The following is a 22,532-nucleotide window of genomic DNA, read 5'->3' as shown; positions in this document are numbered from 1 at the left end:
AATGATATCATTCAGTAGAAATGACAGCGGCCTGCCTCATTACTGGATTTGACAGGATGCAAGGACGTTTTAAGCCTTTTTCCCCAGCAGACTGGAGTTACACAGAAACCTTGTGTAATCACAGAATTGTTGTCCTCTGTATTCTCCAAAATGCTGCGTGAGGATCCCTGTCTTTACCAAAATGTAGATAAAAATCTGTGTTTACCAAGCATGTTCAGATCAGGATGTTTTCTTTTCAGTTGTTAATTATCTTTTTTTGACAGATATTGCAGTTTGGTTTGCGGTATTACATGTTAAAGTGAAGCTTAAGTTCCATATTCACTGTGGGTTAACCCTCAATTAACCCTCCTGTTGTCTTCATTTACGGGCACCAAAAAATATAACATCCTTGTCTGAAAAAATAAAATAAAATTCTGCAAAAAATTCCCCAAATTTCTGAAAATTTGCAAAACCTTCTGGAAGAAAATTCCAATAATTCCTTGAAAGTTTCCCTTAAAAAATTACTTTATAAAAATCCCTCAAATTTGACAAGAAAATTCTTGTAAATATTTTCACAAAAATGAGTAAAAATCATCCAAAAAAAATCTTAAATATCTGAAGTGATTACAGATATATCAGCAAAACTTATAATATTTTCAGAACATTTACAAAAAAAAATCAACCAAAATCCAGCAAAATTCAGTGGATTTTGGTTGATTTCTTTTTTGTGAATGGTCTTAAGAAACTTTATTTTAACATTGCTTTTTTTCACACCAAAAATTGTTCAAAAATTTCCCAAAAATGTTGAAAATGTGGACATCAGAAGTTTCACTGTGAAAACAGTTGTTTTTTTTCTGCATTTTCAAACTTGAAAACGGGTCAATTTGACCTGCAGGAAAACATGAGGGTTGAGTATTCCACACTAAAAAGTCGTCATGATCTCTGGATAGCTAAAGCTCTTATTTTCTACGTATACTGAAAAATGAGTTATATCATTATTTATCTGTGGAAAATAGATAAGAAATCCTGTGATATTTTAACTTCTCTCAGTATCTTTATTCATGAAAGAATTTGTTCAATACTGTTGTTTCTGGAACTAGTACTTCTGTATATTTTGGCTTACTACTTTTCTGCTTTTTACTACATTTCTTAAATCTTTGCACTCTTTTTGGCAAATTTCCCCACAGAGGGATTAATAAAGACTTATTTTATCTTTATGAATAATAAAAAAGGACTTCACTACTGTAACCTCATTTTGAAAGGTTACTAAAACGCTGACATCAGTAAGAGCTGAGCTTTCAATTTTCCTATCTTAAATCCAGTGTAACCTCTCTCTTTCCCTTCAAACTCCACCAACCAAAAACACTGGCGCTGACACATATAGAGGTTATGACACACGTACGTCCACACAATCACAGGACAAACACTTCCATGCTGTCCCCTACAGACTCGCATCAGCTCTTGCGTCTGAGCAGCCGTTACTTCCGATGAAAATTCACTCTGCTCTGTCCAAACATACTTGTCACTCAGCAGGACATGCACGGCTATTTCTGGCCACTAAGTGGACTCAGCAACTTTGTCGGGGTCACGGGGAGTTACACGGGCTTTTTTTTTTTTTTTTTTTTTCCTGGGAAAGAGAGCAGCCTTCAGCAAAGACAGACATGGAACCTAATCGGCCTTGACGTGGAGTCCATCAAAACTTACTGAGAGGTTTGAGGATGCTGTTGCTGGCCTCATCGTTGTTTTCCGTGTCCGACTTGTCAAAGGCGTTCTCCGTCAACCTCTCCTTTCTGTCCTTGTGGGTGGTTCTCCGACGGTGACGCCTCCGACGTCGAAAGCTCTTGGGGACGTGCACGCCGATGTATATGGTGTGGTGGCCTGCAAAAAACAAAAAGGAGGACATTCTGATTGTTATCAAGACGCAATGATTGTTTAATACTTCTGAAATCTAAATCGCTAACAGGAAATGCAACAATAAAAGCCTACAGTCGACCAGTTTTTCAGGGTTGAAACTGATTATTAGTGATAAAGGAGGCTGATATCTGATATGCATTTGTTCTACAAATGTAAATGTTGGTGTCAAGATTTAGAAAAAAAAAACACAAACTCCAACACAAATCTTCACTGAAATGCCTTTTTTTAATGTACATGACCATTCAAAAGTTCAGAGTCACTTACAAATGTCCTTATTTTTGAAAGAAAAGCATTTTTTTTTTCAATGAAGATAACATTAAACGAATCATAAATCCAGTCTAGACATTGTTAATGTGCTAAATGACTATTCTAGCTGGAAGTTTTTAATAGAATATCTCCATAGGGGTACAGAGGAACATTTCCAGCAACCATCACTCCTGTGTTCTAATGCTACATTGTGTTAGCTAATGGTGTTAAAAGGCTCATTGATGATTAGAAAACCCTTGTGGAGTTATGTTAGCACATGAATAAAAGTGGGAGTTTTCATAGAAAAGATGAAATTGTCTGGTTGACCCCAAACTTTTGAACAGTAGTGTACGTTTCTCAAATGTTTAAGGGTTCAACCAATCTGATAAACCGCAGAGTAGTGACTACAGACAGAGAAAGACGGCTTATTTTTACAAAATAACGATACCAATATTAGGAAACCAGCCAAGTATTAGCATAAACCACATTTTAAAGTCCCTGCAGTGCTGCAGAATAACTGAAATGCAACAGAGTAGTAACTAAAGACAGAGAAAGATGAGTGTTTCAAAGCCAAAGCATCACATTTCTAATTAATTTCTCTTATTGTAATTTTTCTATATTTGTAAACAATGATACCAGACTGATAATCAGTTGAAACTCAGCATAAAACACTTGTAAAAGCCCCTACATTGCTGCAGAATGACCAAACTATAACAGAAGGGGTAACTACAGATAGGTAAAGGTCACTGTATGAAAGCCAAAGTGCCACAGTTTTAATTGATTTTATTGTTAATCGGTTTAAAAAAAAAAAAAAAAGAATAGTACCAATAACTGGAAATCAAAACAGTAATCAGTCGAGCATTAGCATAAAACACTTTGAAAACTCCCTACATCGCTGCACAATGACCAAAATATAACATAAGTGGTAACTACAGATAGGAAGAGGTGCCACAGTTTTAGTTTATTTATTTTATTGCATATCAGTTTTCTACAAATAATGGTATCAATAACTGGAAATCGAACCGGTAATCAGTCAACCGCTAGCCTAAAACACTTTCAAAAGTCCCTATAGTGCTGCAAATAACTGAAGTACAATCCTGTGTGTAACCCTGACCTACTCCTGACCACTTCTCAGCTCGTTTCAAGAGGGAACGTTCTCACGTGGCCCACAACAGACCCTAGACAGCGTAGCAGAGCAGGGTAATGGAGGTTGCAGTACACTGTCAAAATAAATATTTGGACAGAAAAAGAAGTCGCACGTAGCAGCGAAGACGCCACGACTGCCTGCATGAACACGTCCCTGTTATACATGTTGGCACAATACCAACCAGACGTGCAGTTTTATGAGCACTGTAGTTGTTCAGTTTAGGGTCAGTTATGGTAAGCAGACGAAGCTGTTTGCTGAGAACATGCCGTTCAGATGGATGTGGATTTAATGCCAACATGCGGCATGCCTAGTCTCAAAGGAGGTGATCGTATTTAGTTATCTGGTTCAGGGAATTCTTTCTTAATTCTCATGTTGTCCTGCGGGTCAAACTGACCCGCTTTAAAGTTTGAAATCGTGGAAAAACATATATTTTTTACAGTGAAAACTTCCACATTTTCAACATTTTTGGAAAATTTTTGAACTTTTTTTGGTGAAAAAAAAGAAATGTTGAAAAAAATGTTTCTTTAAAAACATCCAGAAAAAAAATCTAAATTGATTTTTTTAATGTTCTTAAAGAAAATATTAGAATTTTTACTGCTCCATATATATATATATATGTATATATATATATATATATATATATATATATATATATGCAATCACTTTAGATATTTTTAGGATTTTTTTGGAAGACTTTTTTAATTTTTTTTGAAAATATTTACAATTTATATATTTTTTTGCCTTTTTAGTTTTTAGAATTTTTATTTCTTGCCAAATTTGGAGATTTTTTTTTCAATAAAACTTTTAAGGGAAACTTTTAAGGATTTTTTGGAAATTTCCTTCTGACGATTTTGCAAATTTTTGTTCAATGTTTTGGTAATTTGCTGAATTTTGCTTTTTTCCAGACAAGGGAACAACATTTTTTGGTCGAGAGTGTGACGACCCTCCACCTGGACAGGTGTTCCTGTGTTTCTGGAGCTGAGGGTCGTCAGCTGATGAGGCTCACCTGGGATCAAGTGGCTCAGCTCTATATAACCTTCGTCACTCCTACTGCAGCAGGAGGAGCTGCTGCTGCTTGTGGAAGCTTCAGCTGCAGGTTTTTGGGTTTTGTGTTTGTTGTGCACATTTTGGGATTGTTTGGTTACAATAAATCAGTTTTAGTCACCACACTGTGTTTGTCTCCCTGCTTTGTTGCAGCCTTTCAGCCGTAGCTGTAACAAACCAGCTGAGACCAGAGGCTGGTCGGATGCTGCAGTGTGTGTTCTGACAGGTAAGGCTCAGGAGGCGTATTGTTCCCTCAGTGCGGCAGACAGTAAAATCTATGCTTCGGTCAAAGCTGCTGTGCTAAAAACATATGAGCTAGAACCTGAGGTCTACAGACAGAGGTTTAGCTCCTGGGAGAAGTCTGGTCACCAGACTCTCATGGAGTTTGCCAGGGAGCTGAATACTCATTTCAGTCGGTGGTGTTCTTCACTGAATGTTCATACGTTTGATGCTCCGTGTGAACTGATAATCCTTGAAGAGTTTAAGGACTCAGTTCCTCCTCACATTGCCTGTTGTCCTCATGGGGAAACAGGAGGGTTAACTAACTTAACTTTAACTTGATATTAATGCATTCAAGGATCTCCAGGTGGAATTTAATCCACATATCTGGGTGTTACATTCTGTTAGTTTGGTCACATGGAGCACTGAACCACATCGCCAAACACACCTTCTTTTACAACAACATCAAACATCTGAAGCTCCACTGACAACCACTGATGTAGTGAGATGCTGGAGAACTAATTATGACTTGGAAAACGCACAATGATGGACTTAAAACTGTTTTTATGTCACTAAAATTACTAACTCATAAGGTTCATTGTTGCGTACTGATTTCAAATTAACCAAAGCCGGCAAAAATGGATTGCAAAAAGCTCAAACTGAGGTGTAAAAGGAACTCTAGAGTCACCTTAGTGCTCACTTTAAAATGCTCGCTATGAACAACAAGCCACGAGGCAAAGAACCTTGGTGTGACCTTTGACTGTGACCTAACCTTTGAATCCCTGGAGAGGAACATCACTTGAAGTGCCTTTGACCCATTCAGGAAAAACACGTCCCATGTGTGACCTTTCCTGTCTAAGAAGGACACTGAAAGACTTCATTTCTAGCCGACCTGACTGTTGTAATACTCTGGAAATGATTAAACAAACTTCTGAGTATCCAAAATGCAACAGGACATCTTCTCACCAAAACTACAAACACAAATCTCATTATCTGGCTTCTAAAGTCTTTCTGTTTATCGTACAATTCAATAACATTGAGCTTTTACTTGTGAAATCTATTAACAGAATAACTCCTGCCAGTTTATCTCAGATGTTGGTCAGGTTTGCCCCATCTAGAGCCTCCAGATCCTCTACCTCTGGTGTCTTAAATGTCCCCCTAAGTAAAACTAATGTTCTAAATGTTCTGTTCTAAAACAGCTGGATAGTTTCAAACAAAACTTAAAAATATGTCTTTTTAAGTTTGCGTTCATGTAAATTACAAGCACCAGACCTATTTATTATTTTATCACAGGCTATTATGTTTTATTGATGTGTTTAATCAATGCTACCTTTATATTTATGTTTTTATTTATTTTACTGATGCAAAGCAATTGGATTTGCACTTGTAGTAACTGTGCTATGCAAAGAAATTTATGATATACATACAATTTTTAGCAAGTTTGTTCGTAGGCGAGCCAAAACTAGAGCAGACTAATGCAACAGTCCTGAAATAAATCCTTCATGGAGACAGAAATCATTCAGTTTTTGTACAAATTGTTCAACGTTGTGGTCTTTTTGGAGGATGCAGTGATGCTCTTTACACTACGCTCATTCGTATAAAATAGGAGGACTTTACATTAAAAACAGCCTTCTGTTTGTACAGTTTAATGTGAATAAAGCTGTATACAATGAGGAGAAGCACTTTGTTGAATCAGGATGTTAATCATTGCAAATTTAGGGAGTACAAACCGCTGAACATCCGCAGAAATCATTGGTGCAGTCCTAAATTTAGACCCTGTGTCCTCAAGTTGAAGCACTAGTTAGGTTCAAAAGCTCCATAGAGAATTTCTGGGCTAAACTTTGTGTGTTTTTGTCAAGTAAACTGACAGCTAAATTTATGATCAAGTGCTAGTTTTCTCACTTAGAACACTTCATGTATCTATGTAGAGTTCCTCAACAGAACAAAATGGCCAGTGGCGTCTCTTTATTACCCGCATATTTTGTTGTCTGATACCCTAAAGATCGAACTGAAACCTTAACCACATGTGTTCCTACAATGGATTCTTCCCATAAAAAGCAACCTTTAGCAGTAAACATCAAACGTGCTCCTGAAACAAAAGGCTCCGTGCGATTCGTGTCAGACGTCCCCCTTTTGGAGCAGGTCGGGTAAAGCTGAGCCAAGCACTGCACATGACCCAACCAGGAAGTGGCCGAACCCCTCAGCACAACAAACAATGATCTCTCTTGGAGCACAACAGCGTTCATTATTCACTCGTACCACAATGCCTTGTTTTTTAGGGGTTCATCTAAATTCAGTGACACCGGCGGTTCAACATACCAAACTAATGCTGAGAGGAAGAAGATCCAAAAACATTTCAGCTGTCTCAGCTAACATCAATAGGAGAGAATATTTTACTGTCCTGTCTGTAGTTAAATTTTCAGAATGGCTTTCAGATTTATTGAGTTAAAGCTGTTATACTGAGCAAATACAGAAACAGACTAAAGCTTAAGGTTCACTTTGTTTAAATGTTAACACAGATTACAGATTAATAAACTGATATATATTCCTTCAATCTACCAGCCTGTTTTGGTAACTTTCCCTCTCCACATGACCTAACATCAGTTACAGTGTTATAAATGCTGGTAAACGGGTGAGAAATGGTGAAAAAACAAAAGCCTAAGACAGAAGGTGAAGAGTACAGACAGCAGCAGAGACAGAACCAGCATCACCCAGAGCAGAGCTGCTGTCCGCCAGGCTTTAGGTTCAACAAAGATGGCACCTCTCCCATGTTTATGTGAAAACACAAGATCAGTCGTGCACGGTACAAAGCCCTGCTGACATCCTCCAAGACATACAGACAGAATTCACTTTCTCTACGAAGCAAAACTCCACATTCAGAGAGACGACCAGAGCAGGTTGAACTAAAGCCTGAATGAGTGAATCAGCAGCCTCACAAAACACAGCAGAGTTAATGTCACTTTTTATAAGTTCCCACAGATTTGATGTATTGTTTGTACACACGATGTTTGAAATGGTTGGACTTTTTTGTACTAAAACTACTGATTCTTTAGTCAGTTTTTAATGTCAAATTACAGCATTAACCCACCTCCCTGTTCTCATAGACTCACTGATGGACCACGAACTTGTTCCTGTGCAATAACCTTCTCAAACTAAGCTTTTTATTTTCTTTTTACTCGCATCAAACACTTTAACCTCGTGTCATCCTGAGGGTCAAATTGACCCGTTTTAAAGTTTGAATATGTGGAAAAAAATATTTTCACAGTGAAACTACTGATGTCCACATTTTCAACATTTTTGGGAAATTTTTGGGCCTTTTTTTGGTGGGAAAAAATAAAAGTTAAAAACATGGTTCTAGAAAAGCATTCACAAAAAATCAACCAAAATGTCCTATGTCCACATTTTCAATATTTAAACAGCGAAATTTGCTGGATTTTGTTTTTTTTCCCTAAATGTTCTTAAAGAAAATATTAGAAGTTTTACTGATATATATGTAATGACTTTACATATTTTTAGGATTTTTTGGGAGATTTTAATTCTGTTACAAGAATTTTCTTGCCAAATTTGGGGGCTTTTTTAAAAATAAAACTTTCAAGGGAAACTTAAAAAATTATTGGATTGTCTTCCTGGAGGTTTTGCAAATTTTCTGAAATTTGGGGAATTTTTTGTTTCAGACAAGGAAAAGATTTTTTTTGGTGCCTGTAAATGAGGACAACAGGAGGGATAAAGCAGACACTGCACTTCCTTCCACTGTTACACATTTTTTTTAAATACTTGCTTTTATTTTTTAATACTTGCCTTTTATAAAGCCATTTGTTACACTGCGTTGTTTAAGAATGCCAACACAGTTTTGTTGTAGAAATGCAATGACAATAAATATTCTTTAACCTCAAAACCAGTTGTCAAGATGGAAAGGCATGTTTTTTTAAAAAAAATTTTAATTATCAAAATTGCCCAATTTAGCAGAGTCAGAAACTGGAAAAACAGAGTTCAGAGATTTTCAACTTTTTGAAAGTTCTTCAACTAAGTAGTTCGGTAAGAGATAGGGAGTATTACCAAATCTAAGTTTAAAATGTGACATTTCCTCTAAATGGGACTTTAAATGCCATGGCAAACATGAATGTTAGGTTAACTGTAAGGAAAAAGACCCTAAAATATTTACAATGTCACAGAACACTGACATTCTTTAGGACTTGGATCCATATGGCAGAATTATCCACCTGCTTTCAGTGACAGGGAAACACGCCCACACAAGTACTTTAAAAGCATTACAGCTTTGCTCAGGTTGCGGTTTAGCGGAGTTATGCTGGGATTTACACCAAGTAACCAAAGAGCGACTGCTTTCTATTTGGCTGTGCTGCGATTTATGTAGCAGCAGGAGCAAAGAAACACACATAAATCAAACACAGGTGTAAAACAAAACGTCAGCTTTCACCCTGACGCAGCAGCAAATAAAGTTTGGGGTAATTAGGATCTAGTTGCTACTAGTTCTATTTTGTTTACATGCTGGACAAGCCATAAATTGAAGCAGTCAGTCTGAGTGCCACATTAGAACTGTAGTGGAATCTACAGCTACCTGGATAAAAGCAGCGCTGCCTCAGTCGGGTTTTGAACACTGAGCAGGCGCAATAAAACTAGCAGGAGAGTGATGAAGATGCCAGACAAGCTTAGTCTGCACACATCCAAACAGAGCATCTCTAATCAGCCAAGTGAAAACACCTGTGGATATACGACTGGTGTGCAGTGAGGGACTTTAAACGCTTCGACAAACATGCTAGAAAACAAAGAATTAATGCTGGATTTATAGACTAGGAGAATAAATTCTCTGCTGCTGTGATTGAAGGCAAACTTCAAAGATTTCTGCAGGCATGATCTGAAAGAATGAAATTCCACTAAATACACGACTATTCAAAAGTTTGGAGACACTTAGAAATGCCTTTATTTTTGAAAAAAGCTGTTAAATTTTTGACAATTTCATGTTTTTCATGAAAACTCACACTTTTATCCATGTGCTAACATAACTGCGCAAGGGTTTTCTAATCATCAATGAGCCTTTCAACACCATTAGCTAACACAATGTAGCATTAGAACACAGGAGTGATGGTTGCTGGAAATGTTCCTCTGTACCCCTATGGAGATATTCCATTAAAAATCAGCTGTTTCCAGCTAGAATAGTCATTTAGCACATTAACAACGTCTAGACTGGATTTATCATTCATTTAATGTTCATTGAAAAAAATGCTTTTCTTTCAAGTATAAGAATATTTCTAAGTGACCCCACATGTTTGAATGTTAGTGTAAAAATGTCCAGAATTAATTCAACAACTTCAATGACATTTTGCTTATAAATATTAAAGTGAGTTATGGAATGATTTAGATTTGCAACACAAGTGGGGACGTCAGGAAGACCTAGAAGCAGATGGTAGGACAATAACCATAAAAGAGAACAGAGACGTTGACAGACAGAGCTAATAAAGAGCACAGTGCCATTAGAGCTGACAGATGAGCAGTAAAGGCGGGCGTGAAAACGTTTGCAGAGTCTGAACAACGACAAGAAAGTAGGTGAGACAATGGGAGGAGAGTGATGGAGGAGGAGGAATAAAAAAATAGTCAAGTCAAGGAGCTGGAAAGGAAGATTTGCACACTGCCAGGGCAGCTTTGTGAAACAACTTCCTCCTCTTTTTTTGGGGTGGAAGAAGAACTTCTTTTGGAGTGGCCTGTAAGCGCGCAGTGAATGAAATGAAATCCTTGTGTTTGCTGGGAGGTTTGTTTAGCTCACTAGATTTCTGAGGAGAGGCAACGCCACCGCCAGTTTCCCCAGTAACCGTGCCGCTGGGACCTGCCCAGACCAGTGGGGAGGATGGCAACACGCCACGCAGCACTGACAGCATACTAAACAGCCTTAAAAAGATAGCGCTGCATTAGGAGACAGATGTTGATTGTTGGGTCTCTGTCAGAGGAAACACTACTGTTTTAAGTCACTCATGACTCAGCAGTAAGAAATAACTTCAATGGTTTTACATAAGGTCAAGGCAGAGGTGAGAGTTTAGGTACATGGGGGCTTCCCTAGTGCAGACAGATGACAAATTAAAGGAAAAGTGAAGATTCTCTGACTCTTAACTTTACTGATGGATGAACAGCCTTCTTCCAAAATATAATCCCTCATTTAGTGTTTTAATGAAGGCGGTGTACAGCGCTGTCTATCATAACTAGGGATGTGCGCGACTAGTCATTTAATCGTTTAACCGCCTACTCATTTATTAAACGTTTAGTATTTTATTAGTCGGTTAAACCCATTTAAATTAGTCGAAATTCCCATCCCTATAACGGTCAAATATCTCCCATACTTGTTCAACCGATTACTCCAGTGGTTCTGTATCATCATAGAGCACTGAGTGAGACATGGATTGTAAAGTACGTACAGCAAATTTTGTACTGTAAACACTGCGTGTTTATGGGCTCTAATAGGTATCTAATGTCTGAAAGTGAAATTTGACACCTTGACTACTTCTACTTAATCCAATAACACATACAAAATCTATTTATATACGAATGGGTGACAAAATAAAGGAAAAACTTACATAAAGTGTCTCAATGAGATGTTCTTGGCATTAATTTTACATGTTTCTGGTGGATTCAATTTCAGAAATGCAACATTATTCTTCCAAATTCTCTCATTTGGTGTTATGATGATGGTGGGGAAGATCACTGTCTAACACGCTGGTTCAGAGGAGTCTAGTTAGGTTGAGATCTGGTGACTTTAAAGGACAAATATATAGGATTTACATAATATTAAATAAAGCATTTAGTGGCCTTTTGTACCTTATAGGTGGGGGCCTTGTTATCCTGGAAGAGACCACTCCCACCAGGATGGAAATGTTTCATGATAGGATAAAGGTGAGAACAGCTCTGGGTTGATTTCAGTGACCCTTATCTTTAAGTAAGGCCAGTGTTATGTGCCAGTGTCTTTCTGCATCTGAGAGTACATAAGGTTCCACAGGGACCCCTATGTGGACATCCATGTGGAGTCCAAAATTAGTGACTACAAGGGCAGTAGTGTAAATGCTTGGTTTTGGCGTGCATGCACAGAAAACATAGATTAGAAGTATGCACATGTTTAGAACAGAGTCATGCTAGCAGACTCCAGAGAATACTAAGGACTACAAAAGTAGTGTAATGACAACTATGCATTCATAATGTCCGCAGCTGTCTGTGTGTGCATCCACAAGGGAGTAAAATCAAGGCTTAAAGGGACAAGTAGGTCGAAGCCATGCCAGCAAAACGCCCCCTACAGCAGCATATCAGAGGCACCAGATCCCCTCACTGTAGGGGTCAAAAGTTCAGGTTTTTTCTTTAATTTGTCACCAAAGGTCAAAAGAGCCTTGAGCTGCATGACTGAACTGTCGATCTTGAGCATTTGCACTGGGCTCCTCTTACGGAACTATCCTGTGCAATGTGAGAAATGTCGAACCGCCTCATGTGTTTTTGTTCCTCTGAACGGTCTGCTCTGAGAGAACAGCAGGGAGGCGACGGAGCTCAGTGAGCTCAACTCCACAAAGAGACTAAGCAGACGAGGACACATGCAGGCACAGCTGAGGCGCCAGTTACGAACAGGAAGTCAGAGAGATTGAAGCAGAGTCCGAGCTGAGGTAACACCTGACCAAATGTTGACCTCTGGCATGAGGAAGACTGCTGTCCAAGCTCCACTGATGACTCTGTTACTCATGGCTACAATCATGTAACTTCAAGTATTATTCTGGTGGTTTTACACAGTTTAGTTCAAATCAGTTATACCATTAATCATAGTTAACAAACCATGACACTGTTTGAACAGCTATTCTGTACAACCTTTGTTTTATATTCATGACTGTGCAAAACTCAATTAGCAGATTTTTGAAGGTTGGAATCCATCATCAGCTCGTTACCGCTGTGTGGTGATGTAGTTGTATTTGAAAACTGTGCTGCAGTGATAAAATAACGTAAAAAAGTAATGACTTGATGACTGATTACATAACTCATGTCCCTGGAGTTAAACAAGTTCCTTTGCAGCACTGAATGGAAACCAGTGGCTGAGTGGAATGGTGCAGAAATGACAAATACAAATATATGGAACTCTAAAAATAATGTAAAATGCATCAACTAGGGTTGAAAGATTAATCAAAATGTTATTAAAATTGCAATGAAGTATAATATCCAAATCGAAAGAGCTGCAGTTTTTTTGATAAGGGTAAAATGCATCAAAACGTATTATTTTAAATAAATCCCTGTGATTAAGTGGATTACAAATCTTATTATTCATTCAACAAACATGTTTGGTGAAACTGCAGCAAAATGTCACATAATTTTTCTTTTTTGGTGAAAAAGAAAAATCTGAAAATTAATATTCACACTAAAATTATGAAAGATATCGCAGTCGCAATATCAACTAAGTAAAGTATTGTCTGGCATTAACAATGGTTAAGATATTATATTCCGTTTTCTTAGTCTGGAGAGAAAGAATCTGGGTTTTTGTTCTTGCTTTGGCTTCGGTTTTATCCTTTATTAACAAGAACAAAAGTTAGGACTAACAGCAAAGGCTTTTTTTTTTTTTTTTTTTTTTTGCTGGAACCAGTTTCAGTACTTCCACCAAAGAACCAAAACAAAACACGAGGTTCTTGGACGTTAAATCAAGTTCCCTGCCAGACCCTTTAATCTGCTGGACTGCAACCAAGAAGCCTTCAATGCAAGGTGCAGACTAATGTCGGCGCCATGTAAAATTAACCTCATTCCTGAGAAACATGAAGCATCACGAGCCGATGTAAAACAAAAACGTAAATGGCTGCTGAATCAATAAGCTGACTCTATGATGGCCTGATCAGAAATGAGAGAAATGCACCATATTGGAACAAAGCTACTGTAGATTGTAATTCACTGAAACCATTTGTAGTAGCTCTATTCTCTACAATGGAAAAAAAAACAACTTGACTGCAGAGAGAATACATTTACATTAGTTCTACTCTCAACATATTATTAAGCAGCACATTTTGAAGACATTTTAGCAGATTGCAAGCTTTTCTTCACTCTCTTTGTTGTCCTGTAGGTCTTTGTGAGGATTAGTGAGGTAAACACAGCATCACATGCTCTCTGTTCTACATCTTTCTCATGCCAGCTCACTAAATAGGTGAACACTGGGGTGTAAGTGCAGGATGTACGTGACTTTGGCAAGTCTCTAAAAGGCTAATCGATGCCCTTCCTGTTTTTCTCAATGAGTGCTCTTGCTTTGAAATAAAACAATTCAGAATAACTATTAAAAAGTAACATTATGTGAGGTTTTACGTAGAACAGTTTTTACACAAATGGCTCTAAATGCAGTTTAAAATGTTTTGCTTTATATCCTCTTAGAATCTGTATCACATTGAAGGTAAAATTAGAGGAATTAAAGTGTAGCGTAACGGGTAAACTTACCCTCCACCTCCTCCTCATCACAGATGTGCTTCAGTAAGGACGCCCCCCGGTCCAGCACCGCCTCATCCTCCATCCTGTAGTAGTAAAAGAGGAAGAAAGACTTCTCACACTTCTCCTCCAGCGACAGCGTGGAGCCATAGCGCTTGGGCTCGTTCACCTGCAGTAGGTTGGGACTGGGGCTCAGTCTGGTGCTGCTGGTGGCGCTCATCTCCACCCATTAAAAACTCATGGACTGACTACCTGGGACTACCTACCAGACAGCAGCGTGAGACCTGGCTTTCAGTAAACAAACTACCCTCGCTGTGAGAACGTGTGTCGTCCTTGAGGAGGGCAAAGTGCGCAGCCGATAGGTATGGATGGTGTAATGGCTTTAATCTGGTGGAGGGGGGTGAGGGAGAGGACAGGAAGTCTGCTAATTGAGTGTGATGGCCGGAGTGACTGGCAGTAGTTAGGCGAAAACATGTCCGACTGACTGAGGCTTGAACCCGACAAAGTCTGGATCTGGTTCCGTCTCAACTTCGCTCTGTTGGACACTGAACCAAGGTGTTGTGTTTTACTATAAAAACCCACATCACAACGAGTGTCAGTTAATGTTGCGTCTAATCAGTTACACGCCCCCACACACACACACACACACACACACACACACTACAAAGCCTCTCCATCTGGTTGGTAAAGCCTGCCAGCCCCCCTCTCCACCACCCTCCACCTAAGAAACAAGTGGGGCATCACATGTCTGTCTACTCATCCGCCCTTACAGGATTACGCCGGCTTTACTTAAGTGACAACACACTGCAGCCCGTAACAGGCCAGCGTGTCGGAGGCTCTGCGGCTCTCCAAGAAGTCTCCACACACACTCAAACAGGCCGTACTGTTATCCCAACAAACATGAAAACAGATTAAAAATGTTTCAGTCCAGCTAAAAGAACTTTGTTTAAATCTGAGGTGACCAAAACACAATAATAGTTAAGTATTCTCAGTCAGCTGAGCCCACGCAGAACGAAATAAAAACCCTGCTGTCTCCACATAAACTTCAGACTGTATCATTTAAATCTAACTCATATTATTTTTATTTCAAAATCTATTACGTCCCGCTCATGACATACAGAAGAACTACTTAACAGGTTTTACTCTAATGGGATCAGAGACAACATGATTTGCTTTGGAACACACTCAGAATAATAATCTTTATTGTTTTGCACGAGTGGAAACCTTCATAAGTTTTTAAATGACTGATCGATTAGTTTAAACTAATCTAATTTCACTATTATAAGTTTAAATTATTCTTCAAGGAAAAATAAACAGCATTCTCTGATTTCAACTTCTCAAATGGGTGCATTTGTTGCTTTTTTTGTCAAATGTAAACATACGATAATTATAGTTTATGTGCTTTTTCACTGTGTTCTGACATTAAACAACCAAAATGATCACTAAAATAAGTGGCAGAGCAGTTAATGAATACAGCATATCTGGCAGATAGGACTGCAACTAATGATTATTTTTTACGGTCTTTCACTTTTACTTTGGATACAATTATTTCTGAAATAATCAATTAGCTGTCTGGTCTACAAAATGCCAAAAATGGAGAAAATGTCGATCATTGTTTCCCAAAATCAAAGATGATGAACATCATCCACAACCCAAAGATATTCATTTCATCATAGAGGAAAGAAACTAGAAGCATATTCACATTTAATAAGTTGGAATCAGAGAATTTAGTTTTTTTTTCTTAAAAAAAAAATACTAAAAATGATTAGTCACTTTTCAAAATAGTTGCCAATTAATTTAATAGGCTTCAGCTCTGCTTGAAGCCCTTATAGCAGCATTAAAACTTAGTAGTGTTCACTGACACCATTTTCTTAATGTTCTGTCTTCAGAATCCTGTTCACTGAGGACATGTTCTTTTGTCATACTAACTTCATTAATACTCCTCTGGCAATTTAATCCATTCAAAGTCACAGGGGGCTGAACAGCACGAGCCGAGTGGGTCATAAGGGGCTCAGAGGTCAGAGGTCAGCTGCAGGACCGTCTTCTACCAGCTGCTCTGGATTTCAGTGTGAAGCGATTCAGTGACAGGATGCTCTCCCTGCTCACTGAGTCAAACCAAAGAATAATCCTGTCATTTATATACATTTATCACTTTATCCATCTACCACTGCAGATTATCTGTTATGTTGTTTTTAACCCGGGTTTCTGTGCAGTCAGAGTTGTTTTAATCCTTTCTGATGTTTTTTGCCAGCTAACCTGCATGTGTAAAGCAACTCTCTAGTCAACACACAGGAAATAAAGAATGATTATTAGTACAAGCTGCTGAACATGCACATTATACTAAAAAAATAGGCTGCTCATCTTGTGCATCTTTTCCAAATAAAGCTTTCCCCCTCACCTAAACTTATACACCCACTTCTGTCCAAGTTTTTCATGAGGGTAAAAAGCCATAATGCCACATTAAAGATTACAGGAGAAAGTTTTTGATCCAATTGAAGCTGGGTTAATTTAATTATATCACCCAAATTACTGAAAAGCATCTGAACAGGAAACCAACTTATGAAGCTGTAGCTCTGATATGTGTCTCCGTCTGCTCTGGTTCTTGTAAAGAGTTTTAAAATAAAACCATGATTTAGTTGCAGCTAAAAGCTGAGGCCTTTCATCTCTGGATTTCAGCAGCTTTCCCTCTAATGCCGCTGTTCCTACTTCCTCCGTTGCCACCTATGGAACAACTGTGGACATAACAGGCCAAACTCCACTCAGACTGAGCTCACAGCCCACATGTCTGCTTTAAATCTAAAATAAGAGGAGGAGACGGCAACCAAACGATATGTGCTTTCCAGGAGTTATTCTATGATTTCAAAACACTGACTTAACTTAATCTGTCAGGCTTTGTCTGTTTCTACTTGAGAAAGTGATTTCCTACATTTCCCAGAAGTCTTTTTACCTCTAACTGATACAGCACATCTTTTCAAACTTTCTTTGAGCTGCAGATTACTAAGTTTCCCTGATTGTAACATTTAATATTTCCTGAATTCTTACTTTTTTCTTATAGTCTGTTTAACAGAGTCAGACAACAACCACAGTCAGACCAAAAAGCAAATATCTGGAGAGTAATTTTAGTCGCAGAAAGAAAAAAAAAACTATATAAAATAGTTGGCAGAGTTTCTGGTTTTGGCTTTTGTGGTTCTGACATGTGACCAAAACCAATAAGCCTTCCTCTGGTAAGATTAAGTTGTAATCAAGAAACGGGAACATCATTCAGCAATTTAACAAACTCTTTACTCGATTTAAATTGCACAATGACAGATAAGCTACCATAAATGATTGATTGAGTGCTCTGCTTCATTTTTAATAATCCCTCTGTGCTATAAGGCAGCAGGTTAAGCAGTACGAATACAAACACACTGAAGAATCTTGTCTTTGAATAATCAGCTCATATTATCAACTGAAATTTAATTATTTACACATATAAATCTTTGATAACAAAGGTTAAGGGGTGGCTAAAAACAAACCAGAGCTGTGGTCATTTTCAGCTAATTGCAGATATTTTCCCTAATTACACATCACAGTTAATGTTTTTTATTGTAATTATGTATGTCTGTATTATATTGTGTGTTTATGAGAATGAAGGCTGTATATTTTAAATGTGCTCAGTATGTAAACTCCCAGCTAGGAATCTCTAAACACATCAGTTTCATGCTCTCTATTGGAACTATGTCAGACTATCACATTAAATTAAATCAAACTTGTAGATTTTTCATGGCTGCAAATATCAGCTTGTCTTGACTGAGCAAAGCCCTGCTGAAGGTAACATTTTCTGGAGCTATTTTCAAGCATCGGTCACAACATAAAACACCACTAATCCACATTTACAGGGATTATTTCAGCTTTAGAAACAGAGATATCAGTCAAGGCAAGTGATGAACTGAAATGGAGGAAAAGTCTGGTGTCAGTTACAAGAAATGAACTTATGTCTTTTTTTAAATGAAGTATTTGGTGTTTGTCTGACTGGGCTCGCTGCTGTTTGAAGCATTAGTTCCAAAATAAAAGTATTCCTTTAAATTTTTGATTGAAAGCCTTATGTTTAAAACACTCTGCTCAGAATGAATACATGTTTACCTAAAATCTGGCAAAACTGCATTTTGTTTTCAGTTAACTCTGAACTTTTCAAAGTTAAATTTAACTTTAGATCACTTTCAATCACTGTGCCTCAAAATGTGTAAAGACTGTAGATTGACTTTTATTACATTTAGTATTTTAGAGATTTTAAAATTAGAAGTGTTTTGTTTACAGTATTGTGCAACATTTTAGTAACCTTAATATCTATCTATCTATCTATCTATCTATCTATCTATCTATCTATCTATCTATCTATCTATCTACTTCTTCTTTCCTTCCCATCCTTAACCTCCATCTTGTAAGTTCCTCAGAATGTGCTTATAACTGTGTCTTGCTGTCACCTCTGTAATCACTGTTAATTTTTCACCTATAAAATTGTGTTCTACCTGCACAGGTGTAACATTACAGAGACATAATGGCATTTCATCCAGTTACTAGCAACATAAAAAATGGAAAATGAACCCAAATTTGCCATTCACATGACCAACACTTGTGCATTTAAGATCAAAGTATTTCAGGTTGGGTTTTTCCTTTACTCTACATTAGAAGCTCCGTATGTATTAATAATCAGTATCTAAACTTTCCAACAACCTTATTACGAGCTGCACAAGCAGCCAGAAGCTGACATGCTGTTACTTTGCACTCATCATTGTACATTAGCAGCTATCTGACGGTCACTTCGCAGATAACATATCAGACTCCCTCTGTCCTTGTTGGACCTGCAGTAATCAGCGTGTCGCCTACATTCTCTATCTGTTTGGAGAGGAGAGAGCGTTCTCTGTAGCCCGACGGTCGGCTGTGACTACAAACTACAAACTTCAGATAGCCTGAGGGCATCCAGACTGTTTTATGTATCTGCTGAAATCACCACATGAGATATGAATAAAAAGGTCCTGGTCATGTATCTAGTATCCTGTACTCCAATCAAGTTTGTAAAAAGGCAAATCCCTCATGCAATGAAAGCGAAATGCCATCAGATATCATGTTTCTCTGGAGCTCAGAGGGTTTCTCAGCACAATAAAAGGATATCTGCAGCTTTTGTTGAAGTGGCAGCTCCACTGGGTTTTTTTTTACATTAATGACTTTAAAGTTCAAGACTTTCTTCCTCTTAATTGTTAGAGAAACAACAGCAGAAGTTTTCACTGTTCTGTCTCAATAAATACCACCACACTGGGGTACTGAAAGGGGGGGATCCAGTGTGTTAATGACAAAAGATCTAAATTGACCCTATTCTGTCTGAATTTCTAGTAAATGAATTATAACATGCAGCTGTTTCTTCTCCTCTGTGCAGCCCTTGCCAGTAGGATAACATTACTGGACACTTCACAGGACTGAGATGAATTAATTCATTCAAACACTTGCTGATGTTTTTCTTTTCTATCAGTGGGGTGATGGCTTTGTGCAACCAGAGAAACATGAAATCATGATGCAACATGAGCTGCCAGTACACTAAAAAAAAAACTCATGCACGTTTGGTCGTACTGCACAAGTGATTCAAGCAGCACATTTTCCTCTAAGGTGCAGGAACTTAAAGTAATTCAACGCTTCTGAATGGTGTTTTTGGGCTGTTCAGCATTAGAGTAACAAAGGTGCTGTGTTTAGGGTCACTCTCTGCACAACTGTATCAGACTAAGATCTGATTTTCTCTGAGGCTAAAATCCTTGCAAAACAATTACATGGCTGTTCATGTGTTGACGCTTACACTTTAACATGTTCAAACTCAAAGTGACCTTTAACAAGCTTGTTACTGTCACGGTTTGTAGTTTGACTGTACAGACAGAATTTAGACTCACTTTTGAGCCAATATAGTTATTTATCCTTTATAATAACTTAACATGCAGAAAAGTTACAACTTCAGCACTGATTAGAAGCGTGAAATGTCACCTTTTTGCCAGTTATGTAGTGTCTTGTCACTAGTCACACACTTGTTATCAAAACAGTAGCTCCTAACGTGCACCTGATGTATACATATTACTTCTCATTTTGGCCACCAGCAGCTGTTTGTACATGCAGATGAGCCACATAACTGTTGATTTACGGGTCAAGTAGCTGTGCACAGGGTGAAAAGCCTTCCTGTAAAGCTTAATGAAGTAACTTACTTCTTCGTGCCACTCATGTCTTCAGGTTGCGTGTAATAAATCTCCTTACTGATAGTGCTGAGCAGAGCGGATCACTGGGGATGTTTGACCTGACAAAGTAACACAAGGAAAGGTGATTTCTCTGCTCTCAGTTCACACAAGTGTTTGACAGAAGAGGACAGTCTCTAGAGCTACAAAGTGCAACGTGAAACCTCAGATGAAAACTACACACGAGGGCACAAAATCACATTTACAGCAGAACACAGCAAATGTCATCATGACATGTTAACAATGGAGTAATTGTAGTAATCCTGTGAGAAATCCTAGAATATTAGCGATACAGTGCAGCTGCTTTGACTCCAGATATGTAGAAGTGGAGCAGGAGTTTGAAGAGGAACCACTAATCAAGTTGGCCAAAACGAAAGCTTAATCAAAACTAAAATATCTTCAGTTGCGTTTTTACGCGCAACTCACGGTTTAATGGAGTGACAATTTAGTTTCAACAAAACCAGGAAGCCAGAATGACTGAAAATACATTTAAGACGACGCAAAACACCAAAAACTTGCCTGAATGTTGCAGTTACTTATAAATCTGCTGCAGGGAAATTAACTAAATGAGTGTGTTTGGCCTCTTTACGCGCACACAAGGCCTGAGAAAATGAGTTTAAAGCGCCAGCAGCTTCAAGGTACAGACGCAGTAAATGACTTACCGCTGTATTGTTGATCTTTGGCTTTGTGTGCGTTGTCACCCCTGCGGTGGCATGAAGGTAAAGAAGTCCACTTCCAGCGCTCGGTGAAGTTGTATGTGGCACGGAGCGCTCAGCATGCTGCCGCCTCTATCTGCTGGACCATCCTTCTGTCAACGCCACTCCTCCGATGGGAGGTCAAACTGCTGCTCCGCTGCACCGACGCTCCTCTCCGCGCTTCATTCCACCAAAGTCATTGTGCAGCCATGCCAGGCAGGGCTCAGAGCCTGCAGCCACACTGTTAGACATTACTAAAAGCACGCACGGGAGTAGGAATATTGTATTTTTATCCAAGTTAAAATCAATTATAGAACCATATCACAGTAAAAACAAAAAACAAAACAATAAAATGCATGCATATAAATAAAGAAAGAGTGCATAAAATATGTAGTAAAGAAGAAATGCTGTAGCTTTCAGGAATTCAACAATCATTTCTGCTTTCACCAGCACAATAAATGCAAAATATACTACTTTATATTCCTTGTTTATGTGGCTTTGCTGTCTTTTAATTACAATCTACACCCTGCAGATAGAACGCTGTTCTATTATGTGCTAAAAAATGCATTTCTGTCATACAGAGTTCTGCAACATATTCCAGGATTACAGCAGCTTCATGATGGGACACTTGCAGGGACTTAATTCTCCTGTGGATCAAGTATACAGCGCCATCTGTTGGAGGAAACACTGCAAGGTCAGCTGAAATAAGAAAAAAAAAGTGTTGTATCCACTCAAAATATTTCAAGATTCAAGATCTCAAGACCTTTATTTGTCACAAACACAATTATACACAGTACAACGTGCAGTGAAACAAGAAGAAGAAGAAGAAGGAATAAAAGCATAGATAGATAGATAGATAGATAGATAGATAGATAGATAGATAGATAGATAGATAGATAGAGTCAAACAATGATATATATATATATATATATATGTAGTTAAATATTTTGCCATTTAACATGACTGTTAAAACATTCCTATTTTTCTCCAACAGAGTCCTGTCACAGCTTTTATCTACTTTATATGTTCATAATGATACCATAGATACTTCAGTTGACTATTAACTGACAAACAAATCAGCAGTAATATTAGCAATACTACTGCTTATGTAGGCTAGCAAACTTTCAACAGATTAAAAATAACTTTATACGCTTTCCTAGCTTAATTAAACCAAAATAAAATAAACTGAACTTACTTTGTTTTACAGAAAAACAACCCAAACCTAAAAATGGCCATACTGGACTGAAATAATCGCATTTTTTCAGAAAACCGAATTTCACAAAGGCTACAGTCAATTCCAGCCATTTTCAGTACAAAAAATCGCTAATATTTTATTTGTAAATAACGCTAGAAAGCAAATCTCGTTCCGATAGCTCGCGCCAAAAGCTATCGCACAATTTCGCGAGCCATCGCATGATTTCGGAACGAGATTTGCTTTCTCGCATCCTGAGATTTGGATACAGACCACAACAAATAGCGATCGCCAAGTAATGTGGAGGTTTTCGTTCACTTCTCGTCTCTAGTATGCTGTGGGACACTCATTGAGACTATCCGAGCCGGTCAGTGTGGGGAAAAAGCATGTTAGGGTGGACTTTGATGCGGGGGGAG

At 38.1% G+C, this 22,532-nt stretch overlaps 1 protein-coding gene across 2 annotated transcripts in view; it reads right to left on the bottom strand.

The window, feature by feature from the left end:
* slc4a4a (solute carrier family 4 member 4a) overlaps nucleotides 1-21,034 on the bottom strand; it is an 80,101-nt gene extending 59,067 nt beyond the window's left edge. For both annotated transcript variants that reach the window (XM_051950625.1, XM_022202583.2), the window contains exons 1-4: nucleotides 20,892-21,034; nucleotides 20,203-20,291; nucleotides 13,994-14,067; nucleotides 1,684-1,857 (exon numbers count right to left, since the gene is read on the bottom strand). In XM_051950625.1, the coding sequence (XP_051806585.1) occupies nucleotides 1,684-1,857; nucleotides 13,994-14,067; nucleotides 20,203-20,219 (265 nt within the window). In that variant the 5' untranslated portion in view covers nucleotides 20,220-20,291; nucleotides 20,892-21,034. The remainder of the gene's footprint in view (nucleotides 1-1,683; nucleotides 1,858-13,993; nucleotides 14,068-20,202; nucleotides 20,292-20,891) is intronic.
* Nucleotides 21,035-22,532: the final 1,498 nt, after the last annotated feature.

Source organism: Acanthochromis polyacanthus, chromosome 7 (assembly GCF_021347895.1).
Source record: "Acanthochromis polyacanthus isolate Apoly-LR-REF ecotype Palm Island chromosome 7, KAUST_Apoly_ChrSc, whole genome shotgun sequence".
Lineage (NCBI taxonomy): Eukaryota > Metazoa > Chordata > Actinopteri > Pomacentridae > Acanthochromis > Acanthochromis polyacanthus.
This window is presented reverse-complemented; position numbering and strand designations above follow the sequence as displayed.